The sequence below is a fragment of the Mauremys mutica genome, chromosome 9 (assembly GCF_020497125.1).
Source record: "Mauremys mutica isolate MM-2020 ecotype Southern chromosome 9, ASM2049712v1, whole genome shotgun sequence".
Classification (NCBI taxonomy): Eukaryota; Metazoa; Chordata; order Testudines; family Geoemydidae; genus Mauremys; species Mauremys mutica.
The window spans coordinates 10,928,043-10,946,396 of record NC_059080.1 but is presented as its reverse complement, the minus strand read 5'-3'; the positions used below and the strand labels follow the sequence as shown (position 1 = coordinate 10,946,396).

Genomic DNA, 18,354 nt, shown 5'->3' with positions numbered 1-18,354 from the left:
CATTGATCAGAAATCAATGTAAGATAAATTCTTCTCTTAAACCCATCTGTTTCTTGATGCAGTATGGTGCGCTGTAGATCTTCTAATGTCATTGATTTGAGACACCCAAGCAGGTGAGAATAAAACGTACGGCCCCTCCATGTTCTCAGGATGATTATTTGCTTTATGTGCTGGACGAGTCCCGTTGTGTTAGCAGTTGGTTTACTGAGTCTGTTTGAAGTACATAGTTTGACAGGGAGTCAAATTCTGCTCCCTACTACACTGGACAGCAGCATGCATTATGGTAATTAAGGGCAGAATTTGACTCTGTGTGTGCAATGCTGTCATTGGTGTGAGCAGCACATAGGCCCCGATCTTTCACAGGTACTTAACTGTACATACTCCAGTTGATTTCAGTGGGATTATGCATGTGCTTAAAGTTAAGCACCTGCATGAACTTTTGCAGGATCAGGGCCTGCTGAGGTCTGCAAATAAAGTATAAAAGAGAGCTAATACATTGGTTTTCAGTTCATACCATGATTTAATTGATGTTGAAAAGCATGTGGTTTAAGCATCCTGTAATTTTCTACACATATGGGGTATAAGCATTCTGTGATGAATAAGCCCTTGTAGTTTATTTTTAAGTCATAGTTGACAAATTTCCAGGTGACACTAGTAACTACGTTTTTTTCCCCCTCTTTCTTTTAAATCACAGCTACTCCCAAGTTGCCCAAAAAGCCAGCGGGTGGAACAGGTAAAGATCCTTATTGATTTATCATTCAGAGTAATGGGTTGTTTCTCTTGGAAACATTTATGGTGAGTAATGAGTTATTCTCTTACTGTGAAGAACTGGGAAACTTCTGGTTTATTGTTATGAAAGAATGTCACTCGCTTTCCCATAGCCCATACTGGTACATGGGCATCCACCCACCTATCCCGGGAATGAAGGCATTAATTTCTTTCTTGAAACAAGGCAATCAGTAGAGTTAAGGTGGGAAAGTCACCTAAAGCATGAATGATCAAAAACTAAAAGTAATTAATGCAAATCTGTAGACAGTTAAACAGGTGTGCAGAAGGGTGTGAATTGCAGCATGAACCAAATAGTTGCTGAACCAACAAGAGGGGATGCCATTTTAGATTTGGTTTTGGTGATTAGTGAGGACCTCATAGAAGAAATTGTTGTAGGGGACAACCTTGGTTCGAGCGATCATGAGCTAATTCAGTTTAAACTAAATGGAAGGATAAACAAAAATAGATCTGTGACTAGGGTTTTTGATTTCAAAAGGGCTAACTTTAAAGAATTAAGGAAATTAGTTAGGGAAGTGGATTGGACTGAAGAACTTGGGGATCTAAAGGTGGAGGAAGCCTGGAATTACTTCAAGTCAAAGTTGCAGAAACTATCAGAAGCCTGCATCCCAAGAAAGGGGAAAAAATTCATAGGCAGGAGTTGTAGACCAAGCTAGATAAGCAAGCATCTCAGAGAGGTGATTAAGAAAAAGCAAAAAGCCTACAAGGCGTGGAAGATGGGAGTGATCAGCAAGGAAAGCTACCTTATTGAGGTCAGAACATGTAGGGATAAAGTGAGAAAGGCCAAAAGCCATGTAGAGTTGGACCTAGCAAAGGGAATTAAAACCAATAGTAAAAGATTCTATAGCCATATAAATAAGAAGAAAACAAAGGAAGAAGAAGTAGGACTGCTAAACACTGAGGATGGAATGGAGGTTAAGGATAACCTAGGCATGGCCCAATATCTAAACAAATCTTTGCCTCAGTCTTTAATGAGGCTAATGATGAGCTTAGGGATAATGGGAGAATGACAAATAGGAATGAGGATATGGAGGTAGATATTACCACATCTGAGGTAGAAGCCAAACTTGAACAGCTTAATGGGACGAAATCAGGGCCCCCAGATAATCTTCATCCAAGAATATTAAAGGAACTGGCACATGAAATTGCAAGCCCATTAGCTAGAATTTTTAATGAATCTGTAAACTCAGGGGTTGTACTGTATGACTGGAGAATTGCTAACATAGTTCCTATCTTTAAGAAAGGGAAAAAAGGTGATCTGGGCAACTACAGGCCTGTCAGTTTGACATCTGTAGTGTGCAAGGTCTTGGAAAAAATTTTGAAGGAAAAAGAAGTCAAGGACATTGAGGTCAATGGTAATTGGGTCAAAATACAACATGGTTTACAAAAGGTAGATCATGCCAAACCAACCTGATCTCCTCCTTTGAGAAGATAACAGATTTTTTAGACAAAGGAAATGCAGTGGATCTAATTTACCTCAATTTCAGTAAGGCATTTGATACAGTTCCACATGGGGAATTATTAGCTAAATTGGAAAAGATGGGGATTAATATCAAAATTGAAAGGTGGATAAGGAACTGGTTAAAGGGGAGACTACAACCGGTCATACTGAAAGGTGAATTGTCAGGCTGGAGGAGGTTACTAGTGAAGTTCCTCAGGGATCAGTTTTGGGACCAATCTTATTTAATCTTTTTATTACTGACTTTGGCACAAAAAGTGGGAATGTGCTAATAAAGTTTGCAGATGACACAAAGCTGGAAGGTATTACCAATACAGAGAAAGACCAGGATATAATACAGGAAGATCTGGATGACCTTGTAAACTGGAGTAATAGTAATAGGATGAAATTTAATAGTGACAAGTGCAAGGCCATGCATTTAGGGAGGGAGAGGAATTATTTAAGCTCAGTACCAATGTGGACACAAGAACAAATGGATATAAACTGGCTATCAGGAAGTTTAGACTTGAAATTAGATGAAGGTTTCTAACCATCAGAGGAGTGAAGTTCTGGAACAGCCTTCCAAGGGGAGTAGTGGGGGCAAAAGACATATCTGGCTTCAAGACTAAGCTTGATAAGCTTATAGAGGGGATGGTATAATGGGATAGCCTAATTTTGGCAATTAATTCGTCTTTGACGACTAGCGGTAAATATGCCCAATGGCTTGTGATGGGATGTTAGATGAAATGGGATCTGAGTTACTACAGAGAATTCTTTCCTGGGTGTCTGGCTGGTGAGTCTTGCCCACATACTCAGGGTTTAGCTGATCGCCATATTTGGGGTTGGAAATCTGCCTCCAGGGCAGATTGGCAGAAGCCCTAGGGTTTTTTCGCCTCTGCAGCAAGGGGCACAGGTCACTTGCTGGAAGATTCTCTGCACCTTGAAGTCTTTAAACCATGATTTGAGGACTTCAGTGGCTCAGACGCAGGTTTGATACAGGAGTGGGCGGGTGAGATTCTGTGGCCTGTGTTGTGTGGGAGGTCAGACTAGATGATCATAATGGTCCCTTCTGACCTTAAAGTCTATGATTCTAGACTGCCTGACTCCTGTCCCCCAGGCTAGGGAGAGAGGCTAGCCCTCTGCCCACCCACACCAAGGAAGTTGAGGCAGCACAGAGCATGGTTGTGACTGAATCCCCAGCTGCAAGAAGGGAAACTGAGGCAGCTAAGGAGCACTGCCAATGCGATGATACCAACTCCGGGATGGGAAGCACCCAAGTAAAGCGCACAACAGCTGCTTGGGAGATTGCAGAAGTGACTACAGTCAGGAAGGGGGGAGGCGAGTTATTTTCTCCCGTCTATAACCCCCTGACGGGCTGTGAGAATGTGAATGACTGAACAGAGTGGGAGAGGAATCGCCACTCACCTAGTCTCTGCAGTTTGGAAACTAAAGGCAAACCCAGTGGGGCACAAGGTCAGGTTCTGCCTTCTCCCCGACAGAGCGCTGGAGGTGATGCCATGGGGTCTGGAGTCCCTGACCTACAGGGAGGTAGGGCATAGAAAGGAATTTGGCTCTGGGGAGGGTTGAAGATTCTCGCTTGCCGAAAGTTTGGGGTCCCTCAGTGGCTAAAAGCACTGCATGGTTAAAAAGCAGCTTTGCGAGGAGCCAGGCCTATCTGACCAGGGAGTTACTTCCTATAATTCCCCAGTGGGGGAACCTCCAAGGCACCACCAGGGCAGCCGACCCCTTGAGGAACAAAGGGTAGCCATCCTCAGTCCATAGATGCCAGATGAGAGGTGGGAATGGAAGTTCTGTGATGACAGAAGTAAGTAGGGGCAGATGAGAGCTCTCCTTGGAAATGCACCTAGGAGATTCTGAAGGGGAAAAATAGATGGGTCGGATGTCAAATGGCTCTGTACTGCTTGATGGCGTAACGAGTAAAACCAATGCCACTTCTTTGTCTGTAGGATATGGGGATGGTTTGGACGATTTCAGTTTGTCAGATGCACTGGATGACCATCCCACCAAGCGACGTAAGTAATGTTTTGACAGGAAAATCACTATGAGCCGGGCGGTGGTCAAAATGTCAGATACTATGATTCTTCTTTTTGTCCAAGACTGGTGTGTCCATGATTTAATAAACCCAGCTGCAGCTCCTGCACTACAGGGCTGGGCCAGCTTCCCGCTCTGGGCACAATGACCTGGCACACGTGGTCACAGCACCACTCAGGTTTGGCCTAGCTGCCCTTCAGTCATTAGGGTGGAGGGGTGGCCAGGCCGAATTTGAGTGAGTGTTGCTGAGAGCCCATATGCCAGGTCACACCACCACTCACTTAAATATGGCCTGGCGGCTGGCTCCCCCTTCCCATCCCCCGCATGCCATGACAGAGGGGTGGCCAGTCCAAACCTGGGTGACACCACGACCTCACAATTCCTGGAGCGGAGAGCCAGGCTTAGCCCTGTGGGACAGGAGCCAGCTTTTCAGGGTGTGCATGAGGTGGGCTTGCTGGGCAACCCACCCCTGGGGGCAGGACCCAGTTTCCCATCCCCCTCCTCTAAGACCATCCCATCCCCAGGAACAGGAGCTAACACCCCCACCCTGCATGCCTGCCCCACTTTAAATGGCACTCCCATTACTTTACACACCATTTCGCCCATAACCCTTGACCTTTACTCAATTTACTGTGGCAGCTCCTTGATAAAAATGCCATGGCAATCTTCAGCCCTAATCACAACGCACCATTGGAAAAATCACCAGCTTAAAGGTGTCCCGATATTCGGAGACACAGGCAGAACTAACAGGAACAGGGCAGCCACAACTTTTGTTCATATTTTATTCATACTCACATGGTGATACAGCCCATTACTAGCAAACATCAGTCGTTTTCAGTATTTAAAACAAAACAGACTTTGGCCTCGTACAATATTGACCGTATCAGGAGTTGCAATGTTTTCCTGTTACTAGAAAGCTCTCATTGACCAGAAATCAATGCAAGATAATTTCTTGCAGTAAAACATCACTCTCTGTTACCTGGCGGGGTGTGGGGCACTTAGATCTTTTACTGTCACTGATCTGGGAGACCAAGCAGGCGGGAATAAACGTTTATGGCATCTCCACATCCACAGATGTCTTATTTGCTTTATGCACTGGAGAAGTCCTGTTGTATTAGCAGTTGATTTGCCTAGTCTCTGTTTGAAGTACATAGTTTGACAGGGGATCAAATTCTGCTCTGTGCTACACTGGGCAGCAGCATGCATTTTGGTAATTGAGGGCAGAATTTGACTCTGCGTGTGTAATGCCGTCATTGGTGTGAGCAGCAATTTTGTGTCTGATTTTGCACAGGTGCTTAACTGTACATAGTCCAGTTGATTTCAGTGGGATTACTCACATGCTTAGAGTTAAGCACCTGCATGAATTTTTTCAGGATCAGGGCTTGAGAGAGGTCTGCAAATGAAGTATAAAAGAGAGGTAATACAATGGTTTTCAGTTCATACCATGATTTAATTAATGTTGAAAAGCATGTAGTCTAAGCATCCTGTAATCTTCCACATCACATATGGGGTGTAAGGATCCTGTGATGAATAAGCCCTTGTAGTTAATTTCTAAGTCACAGTTGATAAATTTCCAGGTGACACTAGTAACTAAGTTTTTTTTTCCTCTTTCTTTTAAATCACAGCTACTCCCAAGTTGCCCAAAAAACCAGTGGGTGGAACAGGTAAGGTGTCCTTATTCATTTATCATTCAAACAAAATAATGGGTTGTTTGTCTTGAAAACATTCATTTTAAGCAATGAGTTAATTCGCTGCTGTGGAGAACTGGCAAACGTCAGATTTTTTTTTTTTTACGAAAGAATATGTGACTCAGTTTCCCTTTACCTTGTACCACTCTCTGGGTGAAATTGCATATACTTGAGTGGGTTCAAGGGGCCTAGCAAGAAAAGAACTGTGTGTGGTAAGAGGTGGCCAGTCTTACATAGAGGAGGGTCAAACCAGGATCTGACAGGGGCTCCAGATGGAAGATGGGGGTCATCTGGTAAGCCATGTGAATAAGCTGTTTGTTTTTAAGGTATGTTTTCTCTGTATTGCTGTTGATTCTAAATAAGTCCTTTGTTTTATGAAGGCTGAGTGGTTGCTGGGCACCCGCTTTTAGCCTCTGTGGGAGAACAGGACTGTAGGTGCTGCACTAAGTTCAGACTTGCTAAGATGATCAGAGGGAGCAGCAGGAGGAAATTGCAGCAAAAATCCTCAGTCTGGAGAGAGAGAGACAGACTTGTTCCTGTCTCAGGCTAGAAGTCTGAGATCTGAGTCCCCCTCAAGCAAGCCAGGAAGGCTCAGAGGTGCAGTTACCACAGGAACTGTGCAGCTACAAGAGATGTGCCCCAAGCCTTGTGCACATGACAGGAACTGCCACATTCGGCGGCTTCAGTGACTTGTTACATTAACACACAAGCATCAAGACTAGAATTACAAAGGGTTTAGAAGAGCTGTGCTAGCAGGACGCTGTTATATTATCTCCGGCCCAGGACCCCACAGTGCATGGTGCTGCACAAACACAGAACATACACAGTCCCTGCCCAAAGAGCTTGCAGTGTACAGTGCAGTAGATGCCATTTTTCAAAACTGTTCCAAACTTTTTTTAAATCTGTTTCTGTAGTGCAGGATGGACGTGTGGGCAAGGCCCTGGGTCGGGACTCAGGAAATATAGGTTCAGTTCCCAGCCCTTCTGCTGATTCCTTTGTGACCTAGGGCAAGTGTCTTAACGGTTTTGTGCCTTAGTTTCCCCAGTAATAATGACCTACTGCCTCACATGTTTCCTGCTCAAAGAATGGCAGCCCCTTGCTTTCCTTCCGTGTGTAAAGGCAACAAACTATTCTCGGTTTCATTTTTCTCCTTCGTGTTTCTTATCATCCCTGACACAGGAAATCTCTGTTGAAACAGTGCAGTTCTAACTAGCTGTGGGGAGACACTTCCCCCACTCTGTGCTTTTCAAATGCCCTTGCTGATTAGATACAGGCATATTTGCATATCTGCTCAGGACCCATTTGAGGAAATTTGCTTGGTAAAAGTTTTACCATCTGCAATTTCTCCCACTCAATTCCAGCCAAATGTCAGCTGAAATGTAGACGGGTCAGCTGAGTAGCAGCTCAGCCCTTCAGCTTGAAATAAACTGCAGCAAGCGAGAGAGCTCCAGGAACGAACACACTCACTAGCCAAAGCAAACCCAACCTAACCCTTTGGCCAATATGGCTTTCATTTGAGGTGCCAGGAAGACCAAGGTGGAAACAGCATCACGTAACATCTGCTGAGTATCAACTATATTTCTGAGCTTCAAGAACAACTCCAGCAGAATAAAGAGATTAAACTTTGTAACAGGGGACATCAAAACTATTGGAATGAAAAATTGTGAGCCAGATTCTTCCCTCCATTCTGGTGGTGCAAAGGAGTGGGAAAGCTAGCATAACTGGCCATCTAGGGGTATGGCTACACTTGCGAGTTGCAGCGCTGGTGGAGGCTTTCCAACGCTGCAATTAGTAAGTGTCCACACCTGTAGGGCACATCCAGCGCTGCAACTCCCTGGCTGCAGCGCTGGCTGTACACCTGGCTCAGCATGGGGAATAAAGATTGCAGCGCTGGTGCTGCAGCGCTGGTCATCAAGTGTGGCCACACACCAGCGCTGTTATTGGCCTCCAGGGTATTAGCAGATATCCCAGAATGCTTTTATAAATTACTCTCTTTGTTTTGTTATGCAGCCTCTCTTTGTTTTGTTGTGAACTCGGAGCTCCGTTGATCCCGGAGCTGTTTATCTACAAACACAGCTCCTGTTTGCTGTGATCAATCTGTGAACAATCAAATGAGATAATGGGGCAGGCAGGGAGTGAGTGTTGCTTGACAGAAACGGGGCAGAGGGGAGAGAGGGAGTCCGTTGGCTGCAGGCTGTTTGCAGTTAAGAGTTAAGGGTAAGGGATCGGGAACATGTTCTGATTTTTCAAGGCAGGAAGGTAACACACAGTGTTGGCTCCAAAAATCCACTCTCTCTCTCTCTCGCCCGCTCCCTGTCACACTACGCCCCCCCCCCTTTTGAAAAGCACGTTGCTGCCACTTGAACGCTGGGATAGCTGCCCATAATGCATCACTCCCAACAGCGCTGCAAATGCTGCCACACACCAGCGCTGGTAGCTGTGAGTGTGGCCACACACCAGCGCTGGCCCTGCTCAGCTGGACGACCAGCGCTGCAACTACCAGCGCTGCAGATTTATAAGTGTAGCCATACCCTAGGGGTTCCCCCAGGAATCCCGGGAAAGTGCAGGAACTAGCATAGCTGGCTCCTGTGTCCCCCACTGGAGAGGGTATGTTGGGGTGTGGCCTGAGCTCTGGCAAGCCTTAGAAGCCCATACAAACTTCCTGCAGCCATAGCTCTGAGGCTGCTCTAAGATATATTGGGGTCAAGGCTAGCACAGAACCTGTGGAGGATCAGAAAGCCAGAAGGGCTCATTGCTCCTGCTCAGTTTCATTCTCCTCTATTCAAAATAAAGGAGGAACAAAAAGCCAGAAGAGAACTACACCATAAGCTAGCTAGTACCCAACAAAAGCCAACCACTGCACAGAGGGGAACAATTCAGCTGCATTTAACTGTTAGTAAGCAAAGAGATATAGGCAGGGAGAACAAGGCGAGTATTAATGGGAAATGGGAGGAGAAGGTTCAGAAGCTCACCATATCCAGATCAGATACCACAGTGATAAGGCACCTTACAAGAACCTAGGTAGATAGTTATCACTGATCCCTGCCTATGATCCAGCACCAGTACTTGTATGCATAATAAATACATGCATGATCCAGAATTGTCACACCATGTTCCATTTTTCAAAGTCAGCAGGGTTTCCACATTAGAAAAAGACAGCATGGTGTGAAATCCTGGCCCCATTGAAGTCAATGGCAAAGCTCCTATTAATTTCAATGTGGCTAGGAATTGACCCAATAAATCCATGTGATTTTGGTCAGTAGATGCAGGTGCAGGGTTGATAGTAAGGAGCAGTCTGCTAGCTTTATGTGGCAGGGAACTGCTAGTTGCATGGTAGGATTTGCGCTCAGCAGACTGGCTCTAGCATTCAGCTGACAGTTCACATCTGGCTTTCCCATACGGTGCACTTCTGTAAATAGCAATTGTACTGTAGATAAGAACTATGAACACTGGGATTTAGCCTGCTGTATATCTCAACATGCCTTTAACATGTGGACACGGGGTGCCTGCTCTGGATTCAGTCCCTGGTGAGAGAAGTCATTTGATTCAAGGTGCCTCGTTGAGAACTTGAACTCGTCTCCTTTGCCCCAGAACATTTCTTGTTCTGACCTGATTCTCTCCAGTTTCCATGTCTAGCTTCCACATACTTTTCCTGCTGCGAAATCGCTCACACAGCCAAGGTTCGTAGCACTGTTCAAGAAGCTAGATGGGCATTTACAACTAATTCCCCTTAGTGAGCTCTGCCCTTCAGAGGTTCCCTCACAACACAACCTGGCAGATGTGCCAAGGCACTGCATGTTCTTGGGCAGCCCTCCCTTTAAAGTGCCATTTCCATTCTCTGGCTTGTCCTGTGCTCTGAGCTTTCTCTAGTTGATTAGATTCTGAAATCCCTTTCTGTCCTCACTCCAATTTGATAACACGTAACTTGCTCAACCTTATGTGTAGAGGACACCTCTGTGATCAGAGGCGGGGGGAACAACACACACCACATTTCTGGCTGTAATGAGCAAGATGCTCTGTTCTAAAGAAAACCTTTTTCTGGGAAAGCATGCAATTAAGTTATTCTTTCTATTGCATTTCCAGTATTGCCTTGACAACTGCAAGCATTTTCCTTAACACTTCTCACAGCATTTTGCGTCCATTATAAGAGACCATCAGTGGGAGGAAGGGGAGAACCCTCCCCCCCATTGCAGTACAATGGGTCTAGGACACAATAGATCCAGATCTAGGAGATTAGGTTGTAGTCAGTTTAATCTGAAAGTTTTGCAGTGGGATTGTATTCTGACAAGAGAGCTCTGGGGTACAGACTAACACGGCTGCTACTCTGAAACCTGGGGTATATAGACACCTTTTCTCAGCGGACTTATTGTGAATTGTTGTATCTTACTGATTAAGTCGCACTGATCTCTATGTGCAATTTCTCTGTGGGAGAAATGACAAGGCAGCCATGAGCCCATGTTTCCCAGCAGGCACTCCAGGTAAATGTTCTAATGCTGCCTTTAAGAAAGAGAATTACGGCTGCAGAGCAACAGGGAGGTTGGCCACAGGAGTGGGCCACATGTGGGCTCAGAGCCATTGATAAGGTTCTGCAGATAATAAACCTGCACAGTGCAGGCTCTTCACGGTGACGTTGAATGATATGCATCGCCTGCCTAGTGCAGTCACAGAAAGCTTTTCAACAGCAGAGTCATGCTGACAGAATCATGCTGTTTACACAATGGTGAGATTTGTTTTTTCCCTTTAAAAATAGGGGACTTCGATTTATCTGACTACTTTGACACCCCACCAGAGACTACAACAAAACCAGGAAAGGCAACCACTAAACCCTATCCAAAGAAGCCAGGTAATACCGCATTCCCTGAGGCACTGTGTAGGAATGCATACATACCATCCCACTGCCCAAGATTCCTCTCTGGGGAGTGAATGAAGGAAACTGCTTGTCAGTGTAACCATGAGAAGCATTGCCTAGTGTTTTGAGCACAGGATTCAGAGCCAGGAGACCTGGCTCGCACAAACACTTATTGTGTTATCACTTAATCTGTAAAATTCTGGCATTAGAGCCCTACCCAGAAGGGGGATGGAGACTTAGTTTTAGTGTCCATATAGTGCTTTGGGGCCACGACTGAGTCCTTCCCGGCTATTAAAACACCTTTAGAAGAGAGACTTAGTAATGCACGGTATTAACCACTGGAAAATCTTTTTAACCAAGTGTGGTATTCCCTTCTCATTGGGCAGAAGATAATGGATATTCCAGCACTGAATGCAACTCACATTGGAATCTAATCTCTACTGATGGAGCGCCCGGCAGTTGGGCAGTTGCTCACGTACTATAATCATCATCATACTCTGGGTGACAAAAGTGCACAGTATTGCTAAAGAGCCAAACTAGAACTGGAGTTTAAAAGGAGCCTCTCCTACCCCTTCCTAGAATTCATGGAAGGCGTGATGTATGCAACAACAACAGTCTTGTGATACTCAGCAGTGTCCTCAGGCCTTAGCAATTACAGCCATCGTGGCATGTGTTCTAATAGAGAGATATGTACCAGTGTGTTCTGCGCATGTGGGTATTTGAACGTAGCTCCGCAGAACAGATAGCAGGGAGGAGTGTTTGGTAATCTCAGATGAGCAAACCCTAGAGCACTAGAGCTTTGGGAGGGTCCTGGCTTTGTAGCACAGGCCTATGGCTTGTACTAACACCCCTCCACCTGCCACCCCTAGTCTGATGTGCTGGAGCTACAAAGGCCTGGTAGGGTGTCGTCTTATTGCCTGGTGAGCTTTTGTAATGTAACTTTGTTGTGGTCTTGTTCCTTCAGATGATTTTAGTTTATGGGATGTGATCCACACCACCACAACCAAGAAGCCAAAAACCACCAAAGCCCCACCCAAAAAGAATCCAGGTAAGTGGTAGTTCTTGAGTGGCACCTGGGGCATCAAGAGCTAGCCCCAAAAGAGGGGAAGCTAGCAGTGCACAAACTGGAGAAGTGGTGGAAGCCACAGCCTCTCCAAGCACTCACCTTCTGCCTCACCTGCCCCTTTTATTTTCATCCTATTTTTATTTTGTTCTCTCAGTAGTCTTGGAAAGTAGGGGGTCTGGTGTATCCACCTTTGCCCCATGGACACACTGAGCTGGTTCTGGATGGTAGCTCAAGCAGCACTTCTCTGGTAGCACCAGCTACTTTGGAAGAGTTTTACTTTGCATTTAAAAACAAAAACAGCAAGTTGTGTATAGCCCTGACTGCTGTGAAGAAAACATTCCAGACGTAAAGCAGTGAAGCGCTGTTTCAGGCGCCCCACTGACATCAATGGAGACGTCAGTGGAGTTGTACCTGGTTATGCCAGCAGTGAATTTACCTCCAAGATTTTAGACAGATAATCTGAAACATTATTGTCGCTGAGACTTTCTCCCACATGTTTCAATGGGGTGTTGACTCCGAAACCTAATGACACCAAGCACTGTTTAACAGCCAATCATTTTGCCAGGTGGTGTGGGCAGAGTTTTGGTGATTTTAAGTCTTGCTCTGCTTTGGGAGAGCAATCTTACTTTCCCGCCAGGGAAAGAATCAAAAAATTCAGTTGGCTCGGTTACATTTCTGCAGTAGTCATTTAATAAACACAGCAGGAGGCTGTTCTCTGTTTAAACTTAAATTCTCAGGATACACAGCAATGTGTTTTCCTTTATCCTTTTGTTTTTCCCCACTACTGACTATTTCAGCATCTCAGAAAATGCTTCCTTGTCCTTTAAGATTCCCCCCTCCCCCTGCCTTATTTCCACACTCTGAACACATAGAATTGTCTATTTCGTTCTGCCCTTTTCTCTCTTGCTTGATTTATATGATTTCCTGGCATTTGATCCACTATGCAAGACAATTTCTGCAAGAAGAACATGACATTTATCACAACACCAGCATGAGAGCACAAAACCAAATGAATTGCAAATATCTCCCATGATATTATGTTTAAACTAGAGAAGAAAAAAAAAGTCAGTTACTTCATCTTTCCCATTGACACTGTCTGACAGGGTTGAGAATTTTCTTTCTTAAGAACCCTTTGTCAGAACTAAGGGATTATATCAAGGAGCGTTGAATGAGGTACCTTGCAACGCTTGGTCCAAGATAGTAACCAGTATGGTATTTTATAGCAAAGGATCCTGCGGACTTTGACTTATCGGATGCGCTAGATGATCAGAATGATGGGAAAGGTGGTGGGAAACCAAACGTAAAACCTGGTGGAGGTACGTAAATTAACTTTCTTACTCTGCGCTAGATCCTGCAGCGTAAAGCCGTCTATCCTTTTTCTTATGACTCAGGGGAATGCAAAACACAGTGGGAACGAACAGAATAGACCCCCTGGGACAGCGCCTCCCTTTCAGATTATTACAGTGGAGCTTGTGCTGGTTCACATCAGATGAAGGGCCCTTCCCATCCCTCCATCAAGTCGATACGTAGTTTTCATTGTTCAGTGCGTCCTTTCATTAAAGCAAAGAATTGCTGCAACTGACAAAGGTGGAGGAAGTGGAGAGATTTAAAGCTGCAAGGCTGGAGATTGGCTTTTTCAGAGCATTAGCTCTTTCTCTAGCCTCTCATGTAAATTTATGGCATTTCCCTGTCTCTCTCTTAAACATGAAAGGCCAAGCTCTTCCCTTGGATAGAGCATACCGACTCCCCCTCTCCCTCTTTAGAGTGGCACACACATACCTGAAGGCCAAATAGGACTCTGCAAATTCAGGGCTTTCTCCACTGAAATCAAAGGATCAAGCCCATAAAGAGGGATGAGGAGGGAACATCTGTTATTGCAGAATTAATTAAAGGGAGATAATATATTTTGTATTAAAGGCCTTGCCTAGCGTCTCATTGGCTATTTACACATTTACGTATTAGTCTCCTTGTTTTATTTCTTATTGGCCCTGTGACTCATGAGGTACTGGCAGGTCTGCTGTGTTGTCCCTACCTGATAGATTATTGACTGAATGATACATGCTCTTGTGACTCTTCATCATTACCAAGACACAGAAATCCAGAGCAGTCCTAATTCCCAGCCCAATATAGAATATGGGCTGGACTTAACTGGGTTGGGAGGCCTCTTTCCATTCCCAAAATATTACAGGTGGAAACTCATTTGTCTGCAGTTATTGTTCCTTGAGCACCAATGTAGAAAAGACTTGCACAACCTTTGCATAGAATAAACTACTTGTGTAATTAATAAACAGATATTACATTAGATTTTATTAGCTAGGTGGCTTGCAAGTACTTCGATTTAAAAGTTTGTTTAAATATATTAAACTTGTTGAGGAAAATCTAAAGAGTCAGTGTGTCAGTACCAAGTATCAAAAAATAGCCTCTCTCATGGTAATTTATACCCCATCTTAATCAGCATTGGTACAACTTACATTTTGGCCTCCATTCAATTTGTTAGTTTTGTTTTTAATCTTATTGCAAATCTTAAATCCATAAATGCTGTTTTCTGTGATCAGTTAATGAATGGAGAATCCTGTTCCAGGCTCGAAAGGTAAAGATAACCCTTCAAGAGGTGGAAAACAGGGTAAGGAGTCTTGTACTGGCTCCCAGCCGTACCTCTTTCCTTTTATGAACCTCAGCTTTCTGGCACCCGGTTTACTAAGCACTGAAAACTTCTGTTACTCTTCTTCTATCTGCAAAATAAATTGGGAATGTAATGGTTTGAATATTTACACTATTTTTCCTATTAATTCAGGACTGTTTTGTATTTCTCCATTTCAATTTTGCATGTATTAAACTTATTTTCTCAGTGATTTTATCTCAGCTACTTGTGTTAGAAATGTGTTCATACACAATCCTTCTGCTGGAGATACTCCAGTAACACTTTAAAAAAAAAAAAAAAGCCAAATGCAGTAGCATCCCACGATGAGAGGCCAGATACCCTTTTCTGTCAAGATCTATTCAGTGCAAGAGAGTGGTGGGGCTCTCAGTATGGGATTTTAGTTGATTTGGATGCTTAGTATGTGCTTGTAGCATACTAGTAATATGCTTAACTCTTTGAGGAAACCACCTGTTTTCCAATTCCCATGTTGTACTTTTCAGGAGCCTTCAGGACTAGATTCACAAGGGGGATTTTGGTGTTGTAATACTGAACATTGCAGTGCCTAACTTAGGGCTTGTCTACACTTACCGGGGGATCGGTGCGCAGCAATCGATGCATCGGCAGTCAATTTAGCGGTTCTAGTGAAGACCTGCTAAATCGACTGCAACTGCTCTCCCGTCAATTGCTATACTCCACTGAATCGAGACGAGTAAGGGGAGTTGAGGGGAGAGTGTCTCCTATCGACATTGCGTAGTGTGGACCCCACGGTAAGTAAATCTAAGCTATGTCGATTTGAGTTACGCTATTCATGTAACTCAAATTGCGTAGCTTAGATTGAATTTCCCCTGTAGTGTAGACAAGGCCTTAGGAACCCAGATTCACAACCCCAAATTAAGTGCTCAGACTGCCCACATAATGCACAGGGAGAGTTGGACACCTATCAAAAGAATTCACAGAAGCCAGCATCCTGAACGGGGAGCTGCCTAAGGTAATGCCGAGGAGAGGATTGGGGCCTAAGCCCAGCCCCTCCAGAGAGAGTTAAATGCCTAATACTGAATTCACAGCCACGAACCCTCTCTTGGAGACAGGCATCAGTCAGTCAGTCTCTTCTCACAAAAAAGGGTGGTGCCACCCTTATATTCCATAGTCCAATGGTTAGAGCACTTCTCTGGAGTGTGGGAGATCTGGGTTCATGTCCCAGTTCTCTCTGGTTTGGAACAGGGATTTGAACCTAGGTGTCCCATGTTCCATGGAAGTACCCTGACCACTGGACTATAGAATCATTCATTGTCCCACCCTGCCCCAATGAATATTGAATTATTTATACAGAGTGGAACTTCAAGCAAAAGAGATTGAGACATCCCTACCCTGGGGGTCCAGGCACTCCCCTCAGGACTTTTGGATGAGGAGGCCTTTTCAGAGACAGCTCACTTACAATTGAATTTTGAGAAACTTTACGCACCTCTCCTTTGTAAATAATGCAGACCTGGTATGACTTAAAATTAGTTCTGCATTGCTCCATGGGAGACTTTTTCAATAGACAGCCAGGGGTTGCACAAGCCAGAATTGGTCCAGAGCCCATTTTGTACCAGCTGACACAAGTGCAATGAGAACCATTCTGAAGAGCCAAGGGCCTGACTTTTTCTAGGAGCTGAGCATTGGCCTTGCCCACAAACAGCAGGTGCTCAAGACTTCTGCAAGGGCCTGAATCTAAAGTCGTTGAAGTCAGTGCCATTGACTTCAATGGGCTTTGGATCAGCCCAAAAATAAAGCCCTAGTGCTTAAGTTGGATAAAGCCAATGAAAGGCATCTGGGAGTAGATAGAGAAATTGCTGGACTAATTCTTTTGGCAGCCCAGCCTCCCTCCCCTTGCATGCTCTCCCCCCGCCCCCCCCCCCATGTCTTGTGGTTTCATACTAACCAGTATTAATATTTTCAGTTACTAGTTAAATGAGAAAATCAGCCCCTGTATGAATACAATTATGTACCAGACCCGAGCAAGTACTGCATGAGCACCAACAGAAAGTATTAACAGACAATATACCAATGGGACTCTCTTAATCTCTGCCATTCCTGAACTTGGAGTACAGTGAAACGGTGAGATGTCCACACAGATGAGAGCTCCTCTTGAATTCAGAGTTGGGATACTTACGAAGTTCAGTTCAGACTGCACTTAAATTATATTGTCTACATAGAGGTGATGCAGCTCAAATGTGGCATTAAGTGAATAGCTGTGTAATAGATGGTAGATTTGTAAGCAAGAGACACTGTCCCTTTCGCATGTCCCAGCAGATCTGTCATTCCCAAAGCACAGTGTGGGCACTGTCAGGGAAGTAACATTTCAGCAAGATACCTAATTGCTGATGCTTATCAGCTTCTCACCCTCTCCTGCTCTCTACAAATCCAACACAGTGCCACCTGCAACCCTTCTGGATGGTTTAGCAGAGAGCTTTCTGGTTACCAGGGTTAGTAGATGTAGCTGAACAACTCGATAAAAGGCCTTGAACATGCAACATATTGCAATGTCTAAGTTACAGGAAGTCAGCACATCTTATTTGTTTGGGTTTTTTTAGCATTTTCAGATGACGATCTGGCCAGTGTTCTGGACGATGGGGAGTACCATCCTGATAAGAAGAAAGGTAGGTCTTTACACACTGCTGACCAAGCCCATTATAGTTGGTTTATACCCCAGGTCAGTTAATACACAGTATGACCCTTCCATCTGGAGACTAGGAATGGTGATAGAACTGAGATAGAGGGTGTAGTTAGTGGACAATCTATGGTATTTCATCATTATTTACAGTGTGGAAGCGCTTACATGCGCCAATGAGGATCAGAGTCCCATTGTGCTAGGTGTGGTAATAGCTCTTTTTAATATTGCTACATCTTGCTACAGCACTCATTTTCACTTGTTTGTGAGAGAAACAAAGTGAAGTCTATCTAAATCCAGAATAAGTAGTCTCAAAGACAAACTGGATTCATTTAACTGTTGTTCTTTCATTGTTGTTATTATGTTAAGCAACACAATGGCCTAGGTATTAATGTTGTGCTCAGGTACCATGATGTATTCATGCCTGATATAATTACCTGCACTGTGCACTATAGTCACCTATAACCACACATCTGCAGTGTCTGGTTATAGTCCCCAAATCATCTGTTTTCCATGATGTGGCTGCTATCTCTTCATTCAGCAGCTGGCAGCCAGTCCCGGTGCAAGATTTTCACACTCACTTCCACCCCTTCCTGCTGGCAGCCAGCCTTCCCCAGTTCTCTTGCCCCACTGAAAGCAGCTGTAATATAATCTGAGCAGCTAATCTAGTAGAGCACCCTGTGCAAAAGGCAATGGAGAAATTGGAGTGTAAGATGAGACTGAAAAGGAGTCACATGCAGGTGTGAAGTTGTACTTAAATCACTGTAGTAGAGCCTTGCATCACTAACAGACAACATGAGCGAGTCCTGGTCCTTGAGCTAAGAGATGATGGTGGAAACAGAGATTAGGATCAAGCACCATGCTAAGGCCTTTCACGGAACGGTGATAGAAAAGCATTATTGCCAGCAAGGGTCATAGAAAGTTGACGGGGAGGTAATTTCAGAAGCTGAAAACTTCTGCAGTGAGACTTTCCAGAAAGAGCATGCGATTCCTTTTTGGATCTCCTGCTTGAAGCTAGGAAATGTGCCAAAGAAGTAGTTTATTATGGCCCTGGGGAAAGACCATGTCTAGCTCTGGCAAAGAGGCACATAAGCTTCATCCCAGCAAAGCAAAGAAGAGAGGAACGCAGGGTGTCTGCAGCCTTCATGGCCTCCAAGTCCAGGGGAAGTTTTAGGAATGCAAGG

At 44.6% G+C, this 18,354-nt stretch overlaps 1 protein-coding gene across 3 annotated transcripts in view; it reads left to right on the top strand.

Annotated features, from left to right (window-relative positions):
- CD99L2 (CD99 molecule like 2) overlaps window positions 1-18,354 on the top strand; it is an 85,804-nt gene that overhangs the window by 54,087 nt on the left and 13,363 nt on the right. Inside the window, exons 3-10 of one of the 3 annotated variants that reach the window (XM_045031076.1) lie at window positions 695-733; window positions 4,192-4,257; window positions 5,902-5,940; window positions 10,715-10,807; window positions 11,778-11,861; window positions 13,103-13,195; window positions 14,461-14,502; window positions 17,094-17,159. In XM_045031076.1, coding sequence (XP_044887011.1) covers window positions 695-733; window positions 4,192-4,257; window positions 5,902-5,940; window positions 10,715-10,807; window positions 11,778-11,861; window positions 13,103-13,195; window positions 14,461-14,502; window positions 17,094-17,159 — 522 coding nt within the window. The remainder of the gene's footprint in view (window positions 1-694; window positions 734-4,191; window positions 4,258-5,901; window positions 5,941-10,714; window positions 10,808-11,777; window positions 11,862-13,102; window positions 13,196-14,460; window positions 14,503-17,093; window positions 17,160-18,354) is intronic. The other 2 variants (XM_045031077.1, XM_045031078.1) reach the window with 2 other exon arrangements.